This window comes from Epargyreus clarus, unplaced genomic scaffold (genome assembly GCF_041222505.1).
Source record: "Epargyreus clarus isolate Ecla_fem2 unplaced genomic scaffold, WU_Ecla_fem_2.2 ptg000018l, whole genome shotgun sequence".
Lineage (NCBI taxonomy): Eukaryota > Metazoa > Arthropoda > Insecta > Lepidoptera > Hesperiidae > Epargyreus > Epargyreus clarus.
The window spans coordinates 13,500,011-13,525,886 of record NW_027332226.1 but is presented as its reverse complement, the minus strand read 5'-3'; the positions used below and the strand labels follow the sequence as shown (position 1 = coordinate 13,525,886).

Here is a 25,876-nt window from a genome sequence, read left to right as displayed (position 1 = left end):
TTTTTTTGTTTAAATATATTTATTCGCACATTTATGCAATTGGTTAGGTTAGGTTAGGTTAGGTTTTTTTTTTTTATATAAATCTACCGGTTCGAATCGGATAATAATAAATTGTTTGTCCAGTACCCGTATTAATAGACTCAGCCTATAAAATAACAATAATCACCTCCCTTACCTCACGTCGTTGCCCAAATAAAAAAAAGCTGCAATACTCAACTATACTGTAGAGGAGACGGTTGTTTATTTATTTAATTATTTTACACCAACAGAAGATACCCCATCATTCCTTATTTTGTAGCAGAAGAAATTGTTCAATCATGTTCTTGCAATTACAGGAGAACACGGCTTACATAACATGTATTTATATCCACAAAAATCGTCTAAATGATTACATAGCTTACATAGGTATTATATTATTATCATTATTATAAAAAAAACTAGTGGTGCCCGCGGCTTCGCCCGCATTAAAGAAATAATATGACATACATAAAACGGAAAATTTGTACCTGCATTGGAATGACAGTGGTGCCATCCGTCGAAAATTGATCTCACCAACTCCCAAACCATCGTGAGCTCTTGGACAACTTTGCTAAAGATCAAATGCATAGTTTCCGATTCTATAACTACTTACAAATTAAAAATTAATTAAAAAACCTTTTCCCACTGACTAAATTGTGAATCTAAACCATTCTCAAGTCCCCTTGAACACACACAACAAATTTCACCAAAATCAGTCCAGTCGTTTAGGAGGAGTTCAGTGACATACACACGCACATAAGAAATATTATATATATATATATATATATAAATCTTGTGCCATTCCTTTTAAGAATGCTTAATAGCCCTAGCACGACGATTCGTATCCGCATTTCTAGTATTAAATTTCTTTGCCACGCCACAAAAACCTAGGCTGATAAAACAAGGTTATGTTCCACTAATGCACAGCTTATGTTCATTTTAACCTCGAGGTAAAAATGCGATGTCGTTCCCCACTATTTTCTTATGCATTACTATTAATCTATGTGTATTATGGTGTTAGCACATGGTGTAAAGCACGTAATGTGAATGTTGGTCCGCCTTCGTTTAGGATCCGGACAGCGGCACGTTGCAAGGGGCGGCAAAGTTTCTTTTTTCACGATCTATTACCCGGGTGCCATTTTTTTTTTTTATTATTATATCCTATATAATAATAAAAAAAAAATTAGTAGCAGACGAGCATACAGTCCACCTGATGGTAAGTGGCTACTGCCGCCCATGGACATCTGTATTCAACCCCAGATAGGATTAGATGTTCCTACGTGAGGTTGGCCACAGATGCGCCACTACCCCTGAGGACTAAGGTGAAACGCCTCGGAAAAGTCTGTCTCCCTTACCACACCCTTCAAACCGAAACACAGCAGCGCCTAACACTGCTGTTATTAGGTAGAAATAGGTGTGGTGGTGGTGCCGCCGGAGTCGAACCACAAGGGGTTCTACCACCTTCAAATACTATTTACGCTCGTAGATTGTTTTAGGGGTGAGCAAAGATTATTATTTTTCCCCAACGTATTTGGTAAGGACAACTCAAACCTACGCTACGCCGTTTTATTATGCCCACAACTACCTTTCTACGGCCCGCAACTTCCCTTAAATTATTTTTAATCGAAACTTTAAGAAGTTTGCTCATACACTGTGTATAGCATCATTTGACGTTTACTTCATTCAAGTTGTTTTATGTTATGTAAGCGTATAACGCTTACTGGGAGTCGCAGATTACTTGTAGAAATAATTATAGGAATTATGGGACGCGACTACTCAGAATAGATTAAATAGCTAGGTCAAAGTGACGGAGTAATACACTGGAAACACCTTTGATCCACGTATTTATTCAAAGTAAAACATAAACTTTGTTTATAATAACCTATAATAACCTACTTACATGTGACTTCATCTTAATTTGAAACAAACAAACGCGTCTATTTTTATTAACACGCTTTTATTAGCTTGGGTTGTACGTTTGTATGTATGTATGTACGTAACAGTAACGGAATCTTTGAGCCCGATTTCTATCTACTTTGAACGTTCAGTTTAATTCAAAATTTTTAAGAATTATCAAAAACCGATGACAATACACGATTTTAATAATTTTGTACCATTGTCCTTATCAATATCCTCAGGATTAACGATTTTCGAGGCGAGAGAAAGCGCCTTATGGAGCGTTCAGGCAAAGTTACTAGATTGATTTTTAGCTTTGGAAAATAATAATTTTATTTCCATATAACTCAAATGTACTGAAACATATCTATATAAACAAAATAATTTTCAATCTGGGAACCAATTAAGGAACAGTAAATTGTATAATTGTGGAAAAAATGTGCGGTGCTTTTCGAAAATTGATAAGTGGAGCACTCCACGCTTTTTTTTACTGTTCCTTAATTGATTCCTAGATTGAAAATTATTTTCTACTTTTTAGTTGATTTTATCATAAAAGCGGTTTTTTTAGTTTTTTGAACTATATTTATTATAACTTAGTTCATTGCTAAGTTAGTATACACTTGTATAAAAAATGTAGGTCTCCAGTAGTTGTAGGGAAACCAGTACTCAGTAATGGGTCACAAAAGGGATATTACAAGCCTATTTCGGTTCATTTTAGACTTTATAATTTTTAGAATTTCAAGACTCCAATACAATTATTCAACTTCATTGCATTCTCAATTAATTTAATAATAATACACATGTCCTTCAATTATTTTCTTGTAAGTAAAAAGTTTTGCTATAAAAGCGAAATAAAAATACACTTACGTATGTATTTATAATAGTGCGCATAAATCAGCGATATAGAATAATTACGACTAATTTTATGTACTTCTGGCAAGGACTAACCTACAAAACTTGTATATATCACAAATATCGTAGATACTGTAAGGATGCCAACTATGTCTTATAAATAATGTAATATAGTATCGTACTTGACAGTGATAGCCTAGTGGTTAAGAAACTCAGCCTCTCGATCGAGGGGTCCGAGGTTCAAATCCCAGGCACGCACCTCTAATTTTTCAAAGTTATGTGCGTATTAGAAATTAATTATCACTTGCTAAACGGTGAAGGAAAAAATCGTGAGGAAACCTGCATACCTGAGAGGTTCACAAAAAAATCTCAAAGGTATGTGAAGTCTACCAATACGCACTTGGCCAGCGAGGTAGACTATGGCCTAATCCTTCTCATTATGAGAGGAGACCCGAGCCCAGCAGTGGGACTGTTATGGGTTGCTGATAATAAGTATCGTAGGTACTTTATTTTCACCGCTAGTTTAGATATTACAATTTTTGATGACCCATCTCCGAAATAATTTCCTGATGATGATGATTATGAAAAAATATTATGGTGCGTTATAAACATGAGACAGTGGGCGAAAATGGTGCATGTTGTTCGAGGGTTTCCCAAAAGATTTTGTTTTTGCCAGTTTTTGAAACAAAAATTATTCTTCATTAAAAATCTGACACTTCATGTTGGACCATTGCTTTAATGTAAGAACAGGTTTAGAAAACTGAGTAACTGACGTTTAAACGTACTGCTTCATACAATGAGTGCATTGTAGGTACTTCGGTGCAGTACGAAAAGTTAACAGCTGGTTGCTTAATTTGCAAGGTCAGACAAACATTGCATTCCCTGGCACTATCCACTTAGACTTTAGGCCGAAGTCACTTAACGTAGGACTTCATTTCTTATTTTTTTTAAATATTTTTAATTAAAATCATGAACCTATTTCTGTCCCAGTGCTTTTGCTTTTGGTTTGAGGCCACTGCGATGGCCAAGTGCGGATTGGAAGACTTCACCCAACTATAAGATTTTTTTTTTAATTTTCAGACGATGAATTTTCCTCGCGATGTTTTCCGTCACCATTATATCAAATCAAATATGTAATACACAAAAAACTTCGAAAAATCAGAAATATAGTCAGGGATTCGAACCTCCCACCTCCCGATTGAAACGCCAAGTTCCAACCACTATCACCGCCTCTGCGTATCAATAAGTACCTTACAAATTCGTCATCTCGCTTCTAGTCCCACGAAACAAGTTCTTGAACACAACAGAGCTGCATCGCAAACCGCATATTGCAATATGCCGCTGCACGCGTCCATAGTCAGTTGCAGCGTGCTCTGGTGCTCTCCACTTAGCCCCATTACACCTCGTAAAGGCAAAAATAATATAGTTCGTAGTTTTTAAAACTTCCACGTTTATGGTGGATGACAACGTGTGAGGACCAGATGGGCAAAATTGACTTTGATGTAAGTTCATCCTTCTCAAAATAGAATAAATCAACCAAATCTACTATCTTTAAAATGTACCTTCAAGTTTTACATCCAAATTGAGCCAATAATACCTACTTTCATAAGCAATTTTTTGTAAATACTTTTCCTCACAATGTTTTCCTTCGCCGTTATAGCAAATGATAATTATTACGCAATACGCAAATAAATTTGAAAAATCAGAGGAATAGGAATATAATGCGAAACCCGGACCTCCCGATGGGGACGCAAAGTTTCAACCAGAAATCGCTCACCGCCACAACGTATAAATAAGTGACCTTACAAATTCGTTATCTCGCGTCTAGTACCACGAAACAAGTTCTTGAAACAACAGAGCTGCATCGCAAACCGCATATTGCAATATGCCGCTGCACGCGTCCATTGCCAGTTGCAGCGTGCTCTGCTGATCTCCACTTAGTGACATTACACTTCGTAACCTACGTGATTATTAAGATAAATTGTCTATAACATTTTTTTTCTTGTTAAACCACAACAAATCAGTTAAACCACGAATGGTTCTGCTACATTTAGACGTAGAATTCAAAAGTACATTTCACAAAAAAAGTACCATTCGGATTATATTATTCTAAAATGAACAGGTTATTGATTGTTTCCCTTCGCCAAAAACAAGTGATAATTAATTTCTAATACGCACATAACTTTGAACAATCAGAAGTCCATGCCTGGGATTTAAACCTCTGCCCCTCGATCAAGTGGCCGAGTCTCTTAACTACTGGGCTATCACTACTTTTACACGTAACTAAATCATAGGACCAAATTGGAACGAATAAGTCAGTACGTACTAAAGGAGCACCAAGTGGAACACCAAAACGCGATAACTTGGTCTCGTGCGCAAGACCGGCGTGCCGTATTTAGGCCGCTCACACACGTGGTGTGGCGATGTCGATACTCATATAAATTTCCTCATTTCCGAGTGCCTATTTCTAAACCTATTAATAGTTACTAATTCTGGGCAATGCATTAAGTAATGTAGAAATATATTTTTAAACGTTTATTTTTAAAGATACCTTAGCCTTCTTTAAAACATATCTATGATAAGGAATTTGGTATTTAGATTAGGAGCAATAGGACGCACAATTACTTTTGATATTTGCATATATACTAAATAATATTTACCTAAGTATTTTTTACGAATACCAATTGAAATATCTTTTTGTTAAAACAAAGTACATGAAAACAGAAGGATTAAGTACATTCCACATGTCAGGTAATTAAAAAAATAAACGATTATTTCCAAAAAAATGTTGATTGCGTATTGATTTTCTTGGATAGCAAATATTTGTTGTAACAGCTGTTTTGGAAGATTGATTTAGCAAACAAGCTTGCAGTCCGCCTGATAGGAAGTCATTGCCATCCATGAACATCTGTGAACAATTCTATATAGAAAAGGTTCCAACTGAAATCGATCACAGATGCGCTGCCACTCCTCGGGACTGAGATGGTGGTCTCATGTATAAGTTAATGCGCACACCCTTCCACTTAAATGCAGAACTACTCATACTTTATACTATAAATAACCTCTCTTCTTCGGGAAGTCGGTTAAAAACAAGTACGGCGGTTTTATCCTTATTATCCTTTGGTGGTAATTAATTTAAAACAAACAATCAAATATTAAAATATTACACCTACATTAACTAAAATCATAGTCAGGCATAGCATACCATGCAAATAACACTTATATAAGCGTTATATCTAAGAATGTTCATTAGTTTTAGAAGCACATTTTAATGTTTTACTTATTTCTTAGTTTTACGAACTTTATTTATAAAAATATTATTAAAAATACGAGATTTGAAATAAAGTTAGCAGATATTAAGTACCTACCGTGGCGATCAATTACAGTAGTAGTACGTTAGGTAGGTACTATTTTTTTTAAAACAATTTACATTTCAACTTTTGCACAAAACGGGATGCACTATCGACTGTATCCTGTACATCACTATGGAAGTCGTCACGTGCGGAGCTTTCTAAACCGTTGGCTAATCCAGCAATAATTGCACGGTGCGCACGACTGCGCAAACCTTGGATACCTAGATGCAGGTACCCTAGATACCTTTACGATCATCGATATCTTGGATTGTGAAATAACATCACTATTCAATTTACTACTATTGCAGGTTTAGTGTATGTCCATATGTACTGACGGATCACGTCTGTTATTTATAATAAATCTATGAACATTTTTCCTACCAAAGATTGTCTTTTGATAATTTCTTCATATTAAACATGGTCGAATTTTGATTTTTGATCAGAAAATTTTGGATAGGTTGACGGAATAAGGGAAGTCGAACATGTAAAATATGAATAAAATGTACCCTAGTCTTAAAGTCACATTTTTATAGGGCTTTTATTCTTACTTACGCACATATGTAAACAAATACATATGTGTAAACAGCTGTCCATGAATACATGTGTAATGTGGATGAATTACATAAAGCTGGAAAATTATTTAGAAACGGTGTTTGAATATTTTAAATTTCGTTGTTTAGGACAGGATGAAAAAATGCTGTAAGTACAATATTTTAATTTTATTCTGTAGCTTAAATGACAGCTACAGCATAACTTTACGTAATAAATATGAGTCGAATTTAATAAACCGTTGGTAGAAACTGTTATTCAGAGAATATAAAATTTGTAAATTGGCTGTGTTTTGGAATTGTATGCGGCAGCGCAGTGGACTATGTCCTAAACTTCCCTTATTCTGAGAGATGACCCGTGCCTAGCAATGGTACAGATTTGGGTTGACGAACGGGTACTCACAATACGCGGTTTTAAAAAAATAACTTTACGCGTATTATAGGTGACCTAGAACTTACTGTGTCCATCAGTGACAGTGTACGTGAGGTCTTGGAAGCCCAGGTTCACGGGCGGTCGTTGTGGGAGATGCGACAGGTGCGCTCGGCCCAGCGCCGGCTGTGCGCTCGACACCTCCATTGATTACTATCCGTATTACTTTGCCAAGTATTCACGATACGTGGTTAAAAAAATAAATAACCCGGATTTATAAGTGAACTAGAACTTACTATGTACATCAGTGACGGTGTACGTAAGTTATGGGAGATGCGACAGGTGCGCTCGGCACAGCGCCGGCTGTGCGCTCGACACCTCCATTGATTACTATATGTGTTACTTTCCAAAGTACTCACGATACGCGGTATTAAAAACAAACTTAACGTAGATTTATCATTAATCTAGAACTTACCGTGTCCATCAGTGACAGTGTACGTGAGGTCTTGGAAGCCCAGGTTCACGGGCGGTCGTTGTGGGAGATGCGACAGGTGCGCTCGGCCTAGCGCCGGCTGTGCGCTTGACACCTCCATTGATTACTATCCGTGTTACTTTGACATCATGTCAGTGACTTCCGTGCGTTGATTGATGGTTATCTGAAAAGAAATTATACTGATGTAATGTAAGTTGTACGTAGAATGATTATCATGATGAGATCATTATTAACATCCTGATATTTGTCTCACTGTTGGACAGTGGCGGACTAAGGTCGGAGGCTGGGCGCGGAAAGTTAAATGGAGGCCCCATAGATTAGTAGATATCTCACCGCCTTGTTGAAGGAAGCCATTAAATGGCTTAAACGGCTGAGAATTCTGTCAACCATTTAATGGCTGTCATGGCGTAATTTACGCGGAACAATGCCGACATGCGCAGTTAAGTGGTGCAAAAACACGAAATAGTAGAAAAAATTGCGGAGAAATATCGTTTCATTCGTAAATGATCTAAAAATTGCATTTTCTTAATCTTTTTCAAACACGAAAATAGATGAAAGTGACAATTTCAATTGTCAAAACTGGTTACATTTTCTTGTTGGGAGTGAGTAAACTTTACTAATCTAAGGGGCCCCATTGTAAAAAGTTGATTTGATTTTACACCTTATTATTATACAAACCAAAACTTAATCCTCAGGGGTAGTAGCGCATATGTGGCCGATCTCAGGTAGGATTTGTATCTTATCTGGGTTTGATTACTGATGTCCACACTTGTGACCTTTTTTTCGCTGATTTATACCAGTTGACAGATTGTTTAGTTCTGACGATCTTATTTAACAACTGTGTTTGGTGCCCCCCCAGAACCGGGAGCCGGCGCGGCGATACAAACAATCCTAGTCTGCTAGAGCTGGGCACAGGTCCTTATTTAATTTAAGCTCATTCAAATCACTGTTCGATCACATGTATGTGAGGGTCAAATCTAGCAAGTTACATTAGGTGCAATTCCGGTTCCTATTTTGCATACACGTTTGATTTGAATGACATTGGATGATCAGCCTAATGACGTCATTCTAAATTCGATATGGCGAACGCCCCAGGATCGCGGACCAATTATTTATAGAAGTTTCTAATTTTTCTGATGGTTACTGAGTGGAATACAACAAAATTTATTTTTAATTGCTTTATAGAAATTTCACAAAGGTGCGTCGGTACATTATATTTTAAGTTCAGGGGGTTGCTACCATCTCTTAAAACAATATTATTTTAATCATACTTTAACTTTTTTTGCAGGTAATTTAACTTTTTAAGAAAAATAAGACAATTTCAATTGGTTGTATGCAATGGATAAGCGAAAAATTAATAAGGGTTTAAGTTTGTTCAACTGTGTGTGACGGAATATTTTACTGTTTTAAGGAGGAATTAAAACTTTCCTGAACTATGATGGTTTTTAAGAGATGGTGGTAGGCCCCCAGAACACTGTTTTTAATAGACTTCAGAATGGAAAGAGGCTATCAAGTCGTCTAGAACATAATTATATTTAATTTAACTGACCTTCTTAATACGATGACGCATGTAATAGGAATATTAGATAACACTTATTAATGATTATAATCTTTGTCACAATAAATAAATCAGTCCGTCATATGATTCCTAATCCGTAGTTAACCATGAAAAGATACCAATAAAATCATAAAATATCAATAATTAAACTCATAAACCATTACCTACAAAGGTTCTACCAGCATTTTAATGGTCCATGACAATGTCAATGGACGACAGTGACCACATGACCTCAGGTTGACTACGATTAACGTCCATTACTAATAATGTAAAGGTGGTAGAATCTTCTGTAGTTCGACTCCGGCGACACCATCGCCACACCTATTTCTGCCTCACAACAGCAGCACAACACAATGCTGCTGTGTTCTGGTTTGAAGGGCGTGGTAAGGAAGACATACTTTTCCGAGGCGTTCCAGAGTCTTTAGAGGTAGCAGTACATTTGTGACCGACCTCAGGTAGGGATATCTAATCCTATCTGGGGTTGATTACAGATGTCCAAGGGCGGCAGTAGCCACTTACGTTCAGGTGGACTGCATGCTCGTCTGCTTCTCCTATATAAAAACAAAACAATCAGTCTGTCCTATTTTTACCTGCCAAATGTTGACATTTGTCAAATGGTCATCGGTAGCAAAACATAAACAAATTAAATGCTAATTACAGGCGTTAATCGTTTGGAAAACTTTTCTACATCAGTAACTCGCTGAGTTGATAATTGAAAAGGAAATTAATAGAAATTAATTGATGAACAATTCTTCATGATAACAATGCTATAACGTTTATCATCGATTAAAGATTACTTCCTTCTCAGCACGGTTCGCTTTTTATATTTGACTTGTAGAGTTTATATTTATTTCATTATTTATAAGTATTGCTGAGTTTATTTTTAATACTTAATCGCGCGTAACACTGTTATTTGTGTAAACGTTAACCAATCCATAAAGTTAAGCGGCGAGCGCAGGAGGAGTTGCATGGGTGACCATTAGTGGTTAAATTCCGTCCTTCAAAGTTAACGTTCATCGATAGATGTAGAGCGTTTTAGGCGCATACCGTAGCAGACAAAATAGTCTGCCTATACATTTTGTCTGCCGCGGTCCGTGTCTGTCACGTTAAATATCTGTAGATATGCGCCCTTTATTAATAATCTATCCAATGTTTAATCTACCATGAATTGACATTAGAGAATTTCTTCATACTAGAGCTAAACATTGCCAAATTTCTATCTTTGGCAACAATTCGATACAATGATTTATAATATTCATATACGTGAGCTTAATCTGTCAGTCCTTATTGTTAACATCGGGTATAGTCCGCGTAAAACTGCTAGTCCGCTCTGAATATATAAATGAATCGCGTCGCCATAGCAAATTGTATGACTACACCTGCTCGCAACAACTTCAGAGCGGTCTAGCAGTTTGGCGCGGACTATAACAATCATCAAACCCTATCGGAGACATAACGAGTTATTAGAAATATATTCTCCGCAAGGCGTCAACTTAGTTTTTATTACGCTACTATTATATAAATCCTGTAATACGTTTCAGCCGATCACACATTCAGGTGAAACACGTAGACATAATAGACAGGTTGTGTTATAACACAAATGGTGATAGAAGTGTTAGGAAGTTATACCTGAGCGTCAGTTCATATCGACTCTTTATATACGTTTTTTATTAGGTAATGCATAGATTAGTAAAGATACTTCGCCGCCTTAAAATTGAATGAAGCCACAAACGGCTTATTAGTAAGTTCTTTTTTTTAATTCTTGACAAATAAAAACATTTTTAGAAAAAAATTACGAATAAATAACTAATACTGCGTAATTTACATAATAAATAAATAAGTATTTCAAATATTTTAGGGACATTTTAGCACGGAGACGTGGCAAAACTTTTTTACGCAACTATTTCAATTGTCAAAACTGGGTACATTTTCTTGTTAGGAATGAGTAATCTTTACTAATCAATGAATATGTGATACAAAAAAATATGAAAGGATTTTTACCCAAAAAAGACATTTTTATCCCGATATAATATTATGTGTGTGTGAAATTACAATATGATGGTTATGATAAGTATTATAGATTGCATATATTTATCAAATTATATTCGTGATATTTAAAACTATTTCTTCCTTTATTCCCGCTCAAAATACAACTTAAACGTCATACCACGTTTTTTTTCTTTTTTAGGCTAACTCATAAAATCTTACCAGCCAGTGATTATATAAATAAGAGCTTATTATTTAAAATAACACATCATAAAAATAATACAAAATAATTAATTTAAATAATATTATACTATAATAAAATCATTTGAATATTTTTCAAACATACGCCATGGATTAAGAATTTCCTCCTTCATTACAGCCGGTTTAAAACCCTTTACGCCCTCAAATACCGGTTAAACAGGTTTTACAGAAATAAATACAAAGAAATAAATTATCCTATCTACCTTCAAGTTATTTTTAAAAATATATTTAAATAACAACAAATCTAACATTTATTATTCACATCCGTGTTAGGGTCTCTTTATATATGTCCATGCGTAGTCGGTCAGAAAAAAAACTTATCACAGTCTGAGACATAAGTTTGACAAATTGTTTAACAAATGTTTATAAAATGTGTTTAGGAAAAATGAGTTTTGGAATATAAATTAAATTTATTCAGCCTAAACAAATATCTGTTCATTATAAATCAGGCTAAAATTCTGTAAAGTAAGGTATATTTTAATATAAATAATACTCTATACACCGGAAAAAATGTACTACATACTAATATAAATTGCTACATATACAAGGTCTTATATTGTTTTTTAGTTTTTTTTTTTATAATATAGGAGTAGCAGACGAGCATGCAGTCCACCCGATCGTAAGTGGCTACTGCCGCCCATGGACATCTGTAATCAACCCCAGATAGGATTAGATATTCCTATCGGAGGTCGGCCATAGATGCGCCGCTACTCCTGAGGACTAAGCTGGAACGCCTCGGAAAAGTCTGTCTCCCTTACCACACCCTTCAAACCGGAACACAGCAGTGCCTAACACTGCTGTTATTAGGTAGAAATAGGTGTGGCGGTGGTGCCGCCGGAGTCGAACCACAAGGGTTCTACCACCTTCAAAGTATGTTTAGTGTAATTTTAATAATTAAGCAATAAATAAATTAAAATAATTGTATATATGAGTAAAGTGTTTCGAAGTCGACTTTTACTTGGGTTTAGGGATTTTCCACACATCCCTAAACCCAAGTAAAAGTCAAATTCAAGTATAATTTGCTTTAACAAAACGGTATGAATTTAATAATGAATTTGTTCATTTATAAAAACATTAAAGTTTTCAATACACACATGATTGCATTCGGCATACTCTACTGGTTGATCCGGTGTATAATATTTTATTTGTTTTAACAATTTATTTTTATAAACAATTTTATTAGAAGCTTGAAGAACATAAACACTAAAAGAGATAACATTACAACAATAATTAACTAATAAATATAGGGAAGGGAAAGTAAAGCGAATTTATATATTTACTATACCTATTCGTAAACAGATTAAGCAACGGAAAATACGGTACAATCACCTCTAGCCTCGAATATGTCCAAAGTTGATTTACCAAAAAAATACACGTTGCACCAAAACTTCTGAAAACCCGAAATACAAGTCATGTCTAGTACCCCCAAGTAAGTATTTAAAACTTAGTTATTTTTGGTTTTAAGTCAGATAAAAACAGGAACACTCCGTGCCTGTTTTATCTGATATTTACAACAAACAAAAGGACAAAATAACGAATGATTAATAATTACCATGTGTTCTTGCCTACTGTTGCCCATAATGCTGAAACTAAAACAGCTACTTCTAAAAAACCAAAGAGATAGCATAATATGACACACACTCCTGTGTAAAAATGCAGTTTAATGGTTCATTAGTTTAACATTTTGCGAAACCTCCAAAACCATCCAAGCCAAAGGACTAGTTGCTTGTTTTTTTTTTAATATAAGAGTAGCAGACGAGCACGCAGTCCATCTGATGGTAAGTGGCTACTGCCGCCCATGGACATCTGTAATCAACCACAGATAGGATTAGATATTCCTACCTGAGGTCGGCCACAGATGCGTCGCTACCCCTAAGGACTTAGCTGGAACGCCTCGGAAAAGTCTGTCTCCCTTACCACACGAGCTAATGGTTTGCTAATTAGGTTTTATAAAAAATGGCCAAGTAAGAAGTCGAACTCGCGACTGAAGGGTTCCGTCCCACCGAAGTTTTTTTTTGTTTTAATTGCATTATTTTTATACTGTTTTTATGGCAGTCATACTATGACTAGAGGACAATTTAAATTTTTAAAAATGCATGGAAATTTAAATAGTCTTCTTATTACGGTTCGATAGTTAGAATTAAAAAGGCGAAAATACCAAGTTCTTTGTAAGGAGACCGTCATTCATATTAACCTTTTTTAGTTTCAGAATTTGTTGTTATAGAGGCTATAGCAATATAAACTCTGTAAAAAACTTAAGTGTCTATTCATATATTCATAAGGTCCCTTCACGAGATTGAGCAACGAACTGACAGACAGAAGTGGCGAAGGAATAGGGTTCCGTTTCCACTTTTTGGTTACGGAACCCTAAAATGCATGTATTGGATTAACATACATTTTCTACAGTACGCTCTGGTATGGTTTTACAAGAAAATCAGACGAGTAAGGTCATCAGTATCATTTAACTCTGATTTATTTTATAAATTTCATTAGAAAAACACATCATTTTGAAATAAGAATTTAATTATAATTACCCGTATTCAATTCACATTTGCATTTTTATATAGAAATTTGTGAATATATGCAATATTATTAAAGAGGATTAGGAATTTTGCTACGGACATATTTTTACATCGATTACATTTCGACACGATTATAATTGGCATTTTCCTTTTAGAAATATGAAATATTGACGTTAATTATTTGTCCTTTTACTGAGATTTCGCGACCACCCATCCCTCAAAGAATACTACGTTCCGCGAACTACACTTTTGTAAACACTGAATAAAAAAAAATACAACCGACTTCTAAGTCACTACAAAGTAAAAAATAATTGAAATAATTATTGGTTTAGTACATAGTTCTGAAGTCGGCGCTCAATATATTTCGTTTGATAACGGCGTAAATAGCGTGTCCAATATGAACGCCGACTACAGAAATATGTACTAAACCAACATTTATTTCTATTATTTTTCAAGCCTGAGCTCTATAAAATATCTCAAAGTTGTCGGAAATCTTTCAGTCCGCGCGTGACTTCGTGGCTCCGTAATCTTTCTACCAAGAGGAGATCACATCCCAGATATTGATAATAATTATTATAACTGTCTGTTCAAATTCCAGTACACTACTTATCTAGATTTTTAGATACAACCTCAATTATAAAATGGTTTCAGAGAAAGTTATCTATTATAGTATCAGGAATGTTACACCGATTTCTTTTTACCCGACTGCCAAGGAAGGGTTATGTTTTTCGCGCGTATCTTGTATGTTTGTCTTTCTTTATTTGATCCGATCTAACAAACGGCTGGATGAATTTCAACAGTTAAGGTGTCATTATATTTGTCTCAATGACCCGAGTGTCCTTAGATAGGTCTTAGTAAAAAAAAAAACAATATGGCGGATTTTTGGCGCGAAATAGTATCACATGTAAAAAAAAAAGTTAACCGAACCTATCAAGTAGGGTATCAAATGAAAGGAAATTAAACGGAGATTGTAAAAACATATTTGTATATATATAAAACAGCAAGGTGACTGATTGACTGACTAACTAAATGACTTTTTCATTTTTCAGAAATCAACGTACACCCTAAACTAAGGACCTTACAGTTCTGAAATTTTGCACATAGGTTCTTTATATAGCGTGAATAAGTACTAAGAAAAGCCTTTTGGAAATTCTACCCTTAAGAGGGTAAAATAGGGGAAAGCAGTTTTTTTGAAATCCTTAAATTTTGAAGCAACTACTATAAAATTTTGTATTTAGCTTTCTGGATAGGAACAAGGACGCACCTATTTATCCCCATCCGAAAAATCAACCCTGTAGAGGGTAAAATAAGGGTTAAAAGTACATTTGAACAACCGTCAATTTTGAAGCAAACACTATGAAATTTTGTATCAGGCTTGTTGGATAAAAATAATGAAATTCTACCTCTAACGAGGTAAAATAATGACCGTAACTTTGAATTACTGAGTTATATATATATATATATATATAATATTATAGACCGGAAATGGTGGACCTTTTCACGAAATAGTAACACGTTTTAAAAAAAGTTCATCAAACCTATCGAGTAGGATGTCAAAACAAAGGAAATTAAGAGGAGATTACACATACATTATATAATATATCTTTTATATAAAATTCTCGTTTAAGTTACCGTACTCCTCCGAAACGGTTTCACCGATTTTCACCAAATTTTATATTCATATTCAGTAGGTCTGAGAATCGGCCACTATCTATTTTTTTTACCCCTAAGTGATAAGGGTTGTTCACCCTTAACATTTTTTTATTTATATGGTAACACAATGTTTGCCGGGTTAGCTAGTACATATATACTCGTATATACACATCGAGATGACTGTCTGACTAAATGAGAGAGTTGCTGTGCCAGAGATCAACGCAAAGGGAAACCGCTGAACTTAAGCGTGTTGGAATTTTACACATAGGTTTTTTATATAGCGTAAATGAGCACTACGAGGATAAAATATGATAATATTGTTTGAAGATCTTTTGTTTTTGAAGCAGACACCTACTATGAAACTTTGTATTTGGCTTTCTGGATAAAAATAATGATATGCCTATTTCACTGCTTTTGGAAATTCTACTTCAGCCTTCTTGGGGCAGTCGGGTTTTTTGATTTTTTAAATTAATTATTGTATCACGCGATACTATGCGATTTGCAACAACTCAAGGGCCGCAACATACATTTTGAAAAACACTGCCCTAAGTTGTCTTTTTTATCTGCTGTATCAAATGTGTAAAGTGGTAGCCGAAAACATTTATTTTCACGTTAAAAACCGCGTAAATGAGACCAGTTGTTCCCAAGTTATGTCCGCACAAACAGGCAGAAGTACGCCGTATTGTATGTATAGTATGGAAGCATAAGTACATAAGTATATAAAATAATAAGTTACACGAGCTAATCTTAGATATGTATAATGTAATTCAAAATTACTTTTGTATCCTAAGAAGTTTCTTTAGGCATTTTTTTGAATAATAAAAGCACCTAACGAAACATAACGACATTTGAATTTAAAATCATATTGTACCAGAAATAATATCACAAAAATGCAGGAAACTAATATTATCATCCTGTAAATATTGTTATGTTGCATATCTGATAAAAGCAAATTAAACAAAATAATGAAGTTGTTCAATAAATAAATACTTTTATACTATGTTTGGATACTATATTATTTAGATATTTGATAAACTTTTAGAATATTTTAATGAAACTAGCTTACAGATAATAACACGATTACATTTCAAGGACACTTATTTATGTAACATTTATGAAAGAACTTAAATCTCGTTTTTCCAAAAATGGCGTAACAACTTTTTGCGTGAAATGTGTCGTTGTTTGGGTTTATTCCTACACATGACTAAATTTATAATAAAGAATAAATAAGGCAGGAAGAAGGGAAGGGGATATATACATCACTGTAAACGCAGGTGACTGACCTCCTCTTGGTTACCGGTACGATCACCACACTTCCTTTGTGCATAGTGCATTCAAATACCCTATAAATAGCGTTGGTGGCTACTGAATAGAACGTATGGTACCATCGGTTCTCGAACCTAACACACGAAACGGTTTTTAAAACCACGCACGTTTTAAAAACCGTTATACGGAAACATATTGATTTAAGTTGCGAGAGCAAAGGAAACCGGTTTGTTGCGGTTTCCCTGCTGCGTCTCTAAACCACGCCAGGAGATTTACAACTATCTATGAACTGCATTTTCATATTGTATGTGTGTTGCCGCGAACGTGCGTGGTTGCGACCGAAAACCGCTCCTCTAATTCTACTTAAACAAAATCGAACTTAATAGTACCACTGCGGGGAAAATACTTTCGCTTTTGTTGTCGCAGTGTTAAGCGCTGCAATGGCTTATTTATGGTTGTAGTAGACCTAAATAATATGAGACATTCCCACGTGGTTAAACCTCTGTGATGGACCTCAGACAAGAGGTTTATCTCAGAGATTGCTGTCTCTGTTACTGAGACTCCTGTCTTATTTGGAATCGACAGACCGTAACGTCATTGTCAAAAGTCACTAATTTCTAATACGCACAAACTTTGAGAAATCTGGGATTCGAACCTCAAACCCAATAGAGATACCAAATCACAATCCCTTAGCTATCACCATTTGACCTGCTTCTTTAACATTGGCCGCATATGCACCCATAATTGGCTTATGAGGAATGTTTTTACTAAAATAATCGTAACATAAATTGAAATCAGGGCAAGGTTCCGTGGGGTCAGTGGTCTGACTGACTGTATTATGAGCGGTATCTAAAACTAATATGCATAAATTTGCAACTTCTAGAAACTTCCACGGATGACTGCAATTTTAAGAAAAAGTTAAGGACCTTTATTAATAATCAAACTTAATCAAATTTTGCCTGCAATTTTTTTTTAATTTGATATTTGGACAAATTTACTATTTTTGGGCATAACTATTAAGTACAGTGATAGTTATAGAAATTGAAAGAGTAAAGGACCCGGTGCATATAATTATTACTATTAGCATCGGCGATCGATGATTGAGGTATAGTCCGCGCCAAACTGCTAGTCCGCACTGAAGTTGTTGCGAGCAAATTTAGTCATACAATTTGCTATGGCAACGCGATTCATTTCTATATTCAGAGCGGACTAACAGTTTTACGGGGATTATACTTTTCGAATGCTACGTGCAGCAATCAAACGATGTCCCACATTTGAGCACCGATGGCAATTACTTTTAGATTCGATGCCAACTGAACGCGAAAAACGCGATGTGCCATTAATTCTGTGACGGTATATTCCTAAACGGCTTTACAGATTTTAAGATATGACGTGACGTTAGATTGGACTTAGAGCACCATTGAGCACCAAAATTTCAAAAAAATAATCGAACATCTCTTTTTTTTGGCGGGGCATATGGAACTTTATTTACGAAGTCGGGTTTTTTGATATTTGAAGACATATTTGAAGTCTTTCTGTTTTAATACCGCACATAAATATATTTATGTCTGTAAAAATACAGTTATTTCTAAATGAAACATTACGTATACATTTTATTTTCATTTCAAATATTGATAAAGATTACTCAACCCTATTACTATTTTTATCGTTAATTACTTTGTCAATCGGTATATCAGTTTCCGGCAGAGATAACTGCAATATTTTATCTGTAGGTACAGTGTATGGTGTAACTTGATATTTTGTTTTGTAAATTGGAGTAGTGTCACTATGGTAATGCACTTATCTATACTAATATTATAAAGAGGAAAACTTTGTTTGTTTGTTTGATTGTAATGAATAGGCTCAAAAACTACAGGACCGATTTTAAAAATTCTTTCACCATTCGAAAGCTTCATTATCCACGAGTAACATAGCCTATATTTTATATGAAATATATTTGATAAATAGATGTTGAGGTACAAAGTTTGCTGGGTCAGCGAGTATATTTATATTATTAGAAACTAAATTGCTAAACTAAACTGAAAATCAAGCGTAACTATGCATGCCGGGCATGGGTCTTCTCTCAGTCATACACAACACTAAGTACTAATAAATATAGTTCATCATCAAATTGAATATAAAATGATTTGCACATAATGTTTGGTTCCCAACATATTCTTGTGTTTTTTATCCAGTATCAATCAATCAATAAGAATGAGTATATGAAATTATCAGATTACAGAATAATAATAATTTTAATCACGTTGCAATAAATATATTTTATTCTTATAAATCTATTATGATACTATTGTCTGTTAGTTTCAATGTCAATTATTCGGGACTATTTTTGACGAAAGTTTTCAAGTTTTAACAGAGAAAATATAACAAAAAGTAATATTCTTATATTTCTTTTCAAATAATAAATTCTGAATTGTTTTTAGACTGAGTAAAGAATTCTTCAATTGTTCTTATCAACTTTGTTTTGCTACAATAGATTAACAATGACATAACAGAAAAGTAAGAGTGATATTACCTTAAAAGCGGTAAAATAGTTTGAATGTATATTTTATTTAGTACGCGGTAACAAGTCATGGTTGATCGGTTATAGCTACAATCAGTTGGCTACGCAGACGAAGTCATAAGCTACGAGTACTAGCCTACATAACAACTAACATATAGAGTCATTTACTATCACTGAGAAATTAGTTTACATTTTAATAGAATTTATCGACGAGAAAGCCGTTCGTTTCCCTTTAAACATACTGAATGTGTTCGATAATGTGTACGAGTATTGCTTTGGATTTTATTAAATGACTAGCTTTTTCCGACGGCTTCGCTCACGGTCGGAGCTCGATGACAATAGTTTTATCTATCCTTCGTTAACAGTACGTTGTTTCGAGATAAAAGGTGCCTACTCTATGTTATTTTTTGGCCCCGGACAATGTTTCTACCAAATATCATGTCAATCTGTTTGGTAGTTAGGGCGTGAAAGCGTAGCAAACACATAAATAAACGAACTCACTTTTTCATTTATAATATTAGTTTTTTTTTTTATAATATCAGAGTAGCAGACGAGCTTGCAGTCCACCTGATGGTAAGTGGCTACTGCCGCCCATGGACATTTGTAATCAATCCCAGATAGGATTTGATATTCCTACCTGAGGTCGGCCACAGATGCGCCGCTACCCCTGAGGACTAAGATGGAACGCCTCGGAAAAGTCTGTCTCCCTTACCACACCCTTCAAACCGGAACACAGCAGCGCCTAACACTGCTGTTATTAGGTAGAAATAGGTGTGGCGGTGGTGCCGCCGGAGTCGAACCACAAAGGGTTCTACCACCTTCAACCGTCCAACTGTTCAACCGAGTTAGAATATTGTGTTTCGTCTAGAAGTACCACTAATTTCGCATTCTTACTAAAAAACAATTTAGGTCCCCTAATCTTTAGCTTGACCTCATTGTACCATTTCCTTATAATAACAATAATAGATAAATGTTTTCAAATATATAACATTATAATAACAACAATTGTACCTATCTATTGCCTAAATCTTCTATAAAAAATTAATACCTACCATTTTTTAACGAGTTAATAAATTCGTCGTATCTATCGGTTCATATTCATTCAATTTAATTTAAAATTTTATTTAAATAATTGAATTCTTATAAAAAGAATGAATATAATGTATACTATTATTTTAATTCATTATTATATTTTTATACTGAAAACTTTTATTAACATATAAATTATATTAATAATAAATATACAATATTTAAACACATTCCATTTAATTTGTAATATTTACTGAATTAATTTAAACAAGTTTAATGCGGCGCTTAAAATTTCAGTGTCAAGGGTGTAAAAAGTTAATAAAACTTATTACAAGTACAAGTTGTTAAATGTAACCTAATATGTATCAATTGGGTTATAAAAAGTAAATATTACATTGCGCAAAAGTAAATGTAGTTCCAGAGAAGTTTATTACAAAAACATGTCACTCCGGTTTCTCCAAACGAAATAAATATTACCCACCTTGAAAAACGATGTTTACACTTTATTCTTCAAGTATTCTTCAATATTTCAAACCGTTAACTAAATTACAAAATAATCTATAACCACTTTTCTGTATATTTCTGCAATATAAATGAATATTCAAATTGATTCAAATCACTCTTACAAAATTAGTATACCTTTTTGAAATATTCAAAGAATTTATTTTTACGATCAACTTTGTCGTAGATCGTGATTTTGTAAACACACGCGCGACAATCACGGCGTCTATCGCATTCACACTCCGTCGGCTAACTAGCTTACTACGGTACTACCGGAGAGAATATAATCGGAACGTAACTGTCGTAACCCCAGACCAAATAGCTAGACTAGCCTCACGAACAAATTCTGCCGATTTGTGTACTACCTACCTTTTTTGTTGACAAGGTACAACCTTCAAAAGGTACCCGGTTATGTGGGATCTTACCCACTAAACCCTTCCGGTGTCCGTCCTCAGCGCTACGTGGAAGACTTCGGGAGCTCCAACGGAACACCGTCGGAGTCTTCCAAGCGCGATGCCTCGATCGGGCTCTGCCCTGGGGGAGCACTTTTGGCTCCTCTCACACCGTCTGGTGTTTACGACGGTATGCGACCACACATACCGTCATCCTTCCCGGGGTTGCTTGCTGGACGGTTCGAGCTCCCACTCTTGCCGCCCGCAACCCCGGAAACCCCCTTTTAGTCGCCTCTTACGACAGGCAGGGGATACCGTAGCCCTATTATATTCCCGAGACTACAGGGACATTAGGTGTAATACCTACCTATAAAGTAATTAAATGCATAAAAAAAATATTCGCGAGGAAAAGATAACCACTTTTCCTAGAAAATTCTTTAATAAAACACGTTGATTCTGTTATTTTTAGTAATTGCTTATAAACAACTTTAAATACCATCGTGTTCGGTTCTATTTTCAACCTATAACTGTCCCGCTACTGGACAAAGGTCTCTCGTTTATATTAGAGGGGCTTAGCCCACCGCACTGGTTATGTGCGGATTAGTAAACTTCCGATACCCTATGGAACATTTTTAAGAGATCTTAATTACCAATTGCAATGATAAAATATAATTCAACATCACATAAACAATTTGCAACATTACGAAATTAATATGGCGCCTTTCACTGAAACAAATGCAAGCTAGGCACCAAAACTTATCCTTCAACGCAATGTCCTCAAGGCGTTGTCTTCCTTCCTTTCCTTTTTTATCTGAGGTGGTATTAACCGCCTTTCGACGTCCATTAAGACTTGCAGTAACTAAGTCAGTACCTACTAACACTTGCCATGCACTTTAAATGCCGCCTGCATATTTAGTGATGTTATATTTAAACCCCAACCATTGACTTACAGCCCCATAGAAATTCTACTTTTAATATGGAAATGGTAACTGTGAAGGTTTAAAGGTACCTTCACAGTAGAAGGTGCCTTTAAAGGTACCTACCGTAAACAGCAAAATGTTCAGAAAGGATAAGGTAGTAGAATCCTCGTTTCAAATCCGGCGGATCCAAGGCTACGCCTATTTCTGCCTCTTCTCGACACGAAAAAAAAAACACAATATCTAAAACAACAATGATACTAAATACATGTATCATTCGTGTGCTTATCATAAAATTACGGTTTATTCGCTCATATGAACTTTGAAATTAGGGCAATAACTACTCTGATTATCTTGTATTAATGAAATTAAATTTGTAGAGACTAGTGAGTTTAAGATCAAAAATGTTTTTTTCATAATATAGAAGTAGCAGACGAACATGCAGTCCATTTGATGGTAAGAGGCTACTGCCGCCCATGGACACCAGTAATCAACCTGAGGTCGGCCACAGATGCGCCGCTACCCCTGAGGACTAAGCTGGAACGCCTCAGAAAAGGATGTCTTTCTTACCATTCCCTTCAAACCAGAACACAGCAGCGCTTAACACGGCTGGTAAGTAATTGGACAGGTTGTTTATTAATAAGGGGCGATAGTAGTAACAAGAGTAGCCAAGAAGTTTGAATTCGGCCCACAATCTAAAGGAACAGCGTTCAAAACTTAACTGTAAAGTGAAGGTGTTTGAATTCCACTAATCACATGGTCAAAGGACTATCATATGACCAATGCTGAGCCAGAGCCCAGCAGTGGGACAATTATGGGTTATAAAAATCTGTGAATCTGTGAAATGTGAGAATCTTTAAACTCTACTTCTGAAAAGCTGTGATACCCTAGTGGTTAAGAAACTCGGCCTCTCGATCGAGGGGTCCCAGGCACGCACCTCTAATTTTCAAAGTTATTTGCGTATTACAAATTAATTCTCACTTGCTTAAACAGTGAAGAAAAACATCGTGAGGAAACCTGCCCACCGGAGAGATTCATTTAAAAAAATCAAAGGTATGTGAAGACTACCAATACGCACTAGGCCAGCGCGGTGGACTATGGCCTAATCCTTCTCATTCTGAGAGGAGACCCGTGCCCAGCAGTGAGACAATAATGGGTTGACGATGCTGATGATGATGCCTCTACTTATATTGAAATGAAATAGGTAATGAATAATGAAATAATTACATTGATATTTACATGGTCTGATTACATTTACTTTACTCAGATTAAATATAGCCGTTAGAGAGTAAAGGTCTCGATTACTCACTTCCTATAGTTGTTAGTTACTTTATTAGTAGTACCTATGCTTATTTATTTTTTTACAAATAAGGAAAATGGAACACCGTTTATGATGTCAAAGTACAGTTTTCATGACACCAACATGTGATTTAAAATGAAAAACCGTAATACCTAATATTTACCTATCTATAAACTAAACAAGGAAGAAAAGTCCTCCCTAAGGTCGATTATTTTTTTTTTTTCTTATAACGAATTGATTATATTTTTATATACTCTTTGTTTCTTGTTTTACGGCGGAGAAAGTACAATAGTAGAATAATCTTAAACAAATAATACAATATTAATATTTTTAGGTATTTTTGAATTTTATTAAGTAACTAGCTAACCCGGCAATCGTTGTGTTGCCATATAAATAAAAAAGTGTTAAGTGTGAAAAACTCCTTATCACTTAGAGGTATGAAAAATAGATAGTAGCCGATTCTCATACCTACTGAATATGCATATAAAATTTGGTGAAAATCGGTAAAGCCGTTTCGAAGGACTACGGTAACTAACATTGTGACACGAGAATTGTATATATAAGATATATTTTTGGTATGTATATTTACAGGTAAGTTCAAATTTAATGAATAATAATAAAACAGTTAAATAAGCAACCTAGCGTAATCTTATTTGGTATTTTTAAATAATTTGGTAAACGCCCAAACTTAGGTGTATTAGGTACTAATTCTATCTGGGGTTAATTATAAATATGAATTGCCTGCTCGTTTCTTATAGAAGTAAGAATTAAATAACGTATAACATATATTAGCTTTTTAGTATCAATAATATCAAGAATATTGCAATAGTCAATTCATAGACGAAGCAAACAAACAGATAGTAGTTAAGATATAATTGGAATTCTGTGCTAGTAGGTCTTTGATAGTATAATCTCATTGTATTAAAACGAGGCGGTCACCTTTCACTTAATACACTTTCATGACGCATCTTAGTGTCCATTCACACGTACAACACATGGCAGCGACAAATGACGACCTGTTACATGTGAATATTACCCGAAGGTGGTAGAATTCTTTGTAGTTTCACTTCAGAAGCACCAACGCCGACCTACAAAAGCAGTGTTAAGCGCCGCTGTGTACCGCTTCGAAGGTAAGGAGACATATTTTTCGAAGTGTTCTAACTTAATCCTTAGGAAAAGCAACGCATCTGTGCTCAACCGCAGGTATCTAATCTTATGTAAGGACGATTACAGATGTCCATGTAGGGCAGTATCCACTTATCAGTACTATCAGGAGGACTGCATGAAATAAAGAACAGCTGGAGGTTCTTATCACAGTGATATTACAAGACGATGTTACAAAACATGTGTTTGCTGCAGTTAATATGCTCGTTGGACAGCAATATATGATTGGTGTGAATAAAACTATGAATTTTCGTACTTCGCTTCCATCCACGTTGAGTTGTGGTGTTTTTTTTATAATATAGGAGTAGCAGACAAGCATGCAGTCCACCTGATGGTAAGTGGCTATTGCCGCCCATGGACATCTGTAATCAACCCCAGATAGGATTAGACATTCCTACCTGAGGTCGGCCATAGATCCGCCGCTACCCCTGACGACAAAGCTGGAACGCCTCGGAAAAGTCTGTCTCCCTTACCACACCCTTCAAACCGGAACTCAGCAGCGCCTAACACTGCTGTTATTAGGTAGAAATAGGTGTGGCGGTGGTTACGTGTGAATAGACACTCAAGTGTCGATAGAAAGTCTAACTATGCGTACCTATACATAAATGTAATTGAAGCGTCTATATTTCATATCGATTAATCAATTAAAATAAGTGCGGTTTTTATCATTAAAATAGTAAAGTTAATTGGAAAATTTTATATTAGACACATTTAACAGATTGGGAATAAAAGTAAATTTATGCATATTTTTCTGACTTCCTTGAACTTGTCAACATTTATAAATGACATCCAAGGTAATATTTGAATAGGAATATTTTAACTTTGTAGAGGCTTAGACGTTGCTTGTATTAATTTTTAACATTTTTGCGGTCAAAACACAGTTTTCTGAAGTTCGGCCATAATGCTACAACGGTAGGTTTTTGTGGTCACGCAAATTACACAGAACTCAACTCGAAGGGGCCTACTCTGTACGAAATCTATAACTTCGGATATTCGGCACATACGGATGGGCCTTTTTGATACATTTCACAGAGAACAATTTGAATTTGAAGAGAACAATTGACGTTAAAGTCCGTTTTAATAATCAATCTATGCATATTTTTAACGAATCTGAAATATCGAAATTTGAATTAATGACATTACAACAATGAAATATGAAGTTTCCTATTTTATTTTCACAAATATTAGCCTTGCATCATATTCCACCGGAAAAGATAAGGAAACAGCAACAGGATCTACTAAACTAAGTCTATGATTACTATATCTAAATCCAAAT

General features: G+C 35.1%; 1 protein-coding gene across 2 annotated transcripts in view; it reads right to left on the bottom strand.

Moving 5' to 3' along the window:
- The window catches only part of LOC140749839 (ATP-binding cassette sub-family G member 1), a 37,260-nt gene extending 16,172 nt beyond the window's left edge, over positions 1-21,088 (bottom strand). The window contains exons 1-2 of one of the 2 annotated variants that reach the window (XM_073083051.1): positions 20,808-21,088; positions 7,513-7,693 (exon numbers count right to left, since the gene is read on the bottom strand). In XM_073083051.1, the coding sequence (XP_072939152.1) occupies positions 7,513-7,630 (118 nt within the window). In that variant the 5' untranslated portion in view covers positions 7,631-7,693; positions 20,808-21,088. Of the gene's footprint in view, positions 1-7,126; positions 7,265-7,512; positions 7,694-20,807 lie in introns of those variants that run through there. The other variant, XM_073083052.1, reaches the window with a different exon arrangement.
- Between the last annotated feature and the right edge of the window lie 4,788 nt (positions 21,089-25,876).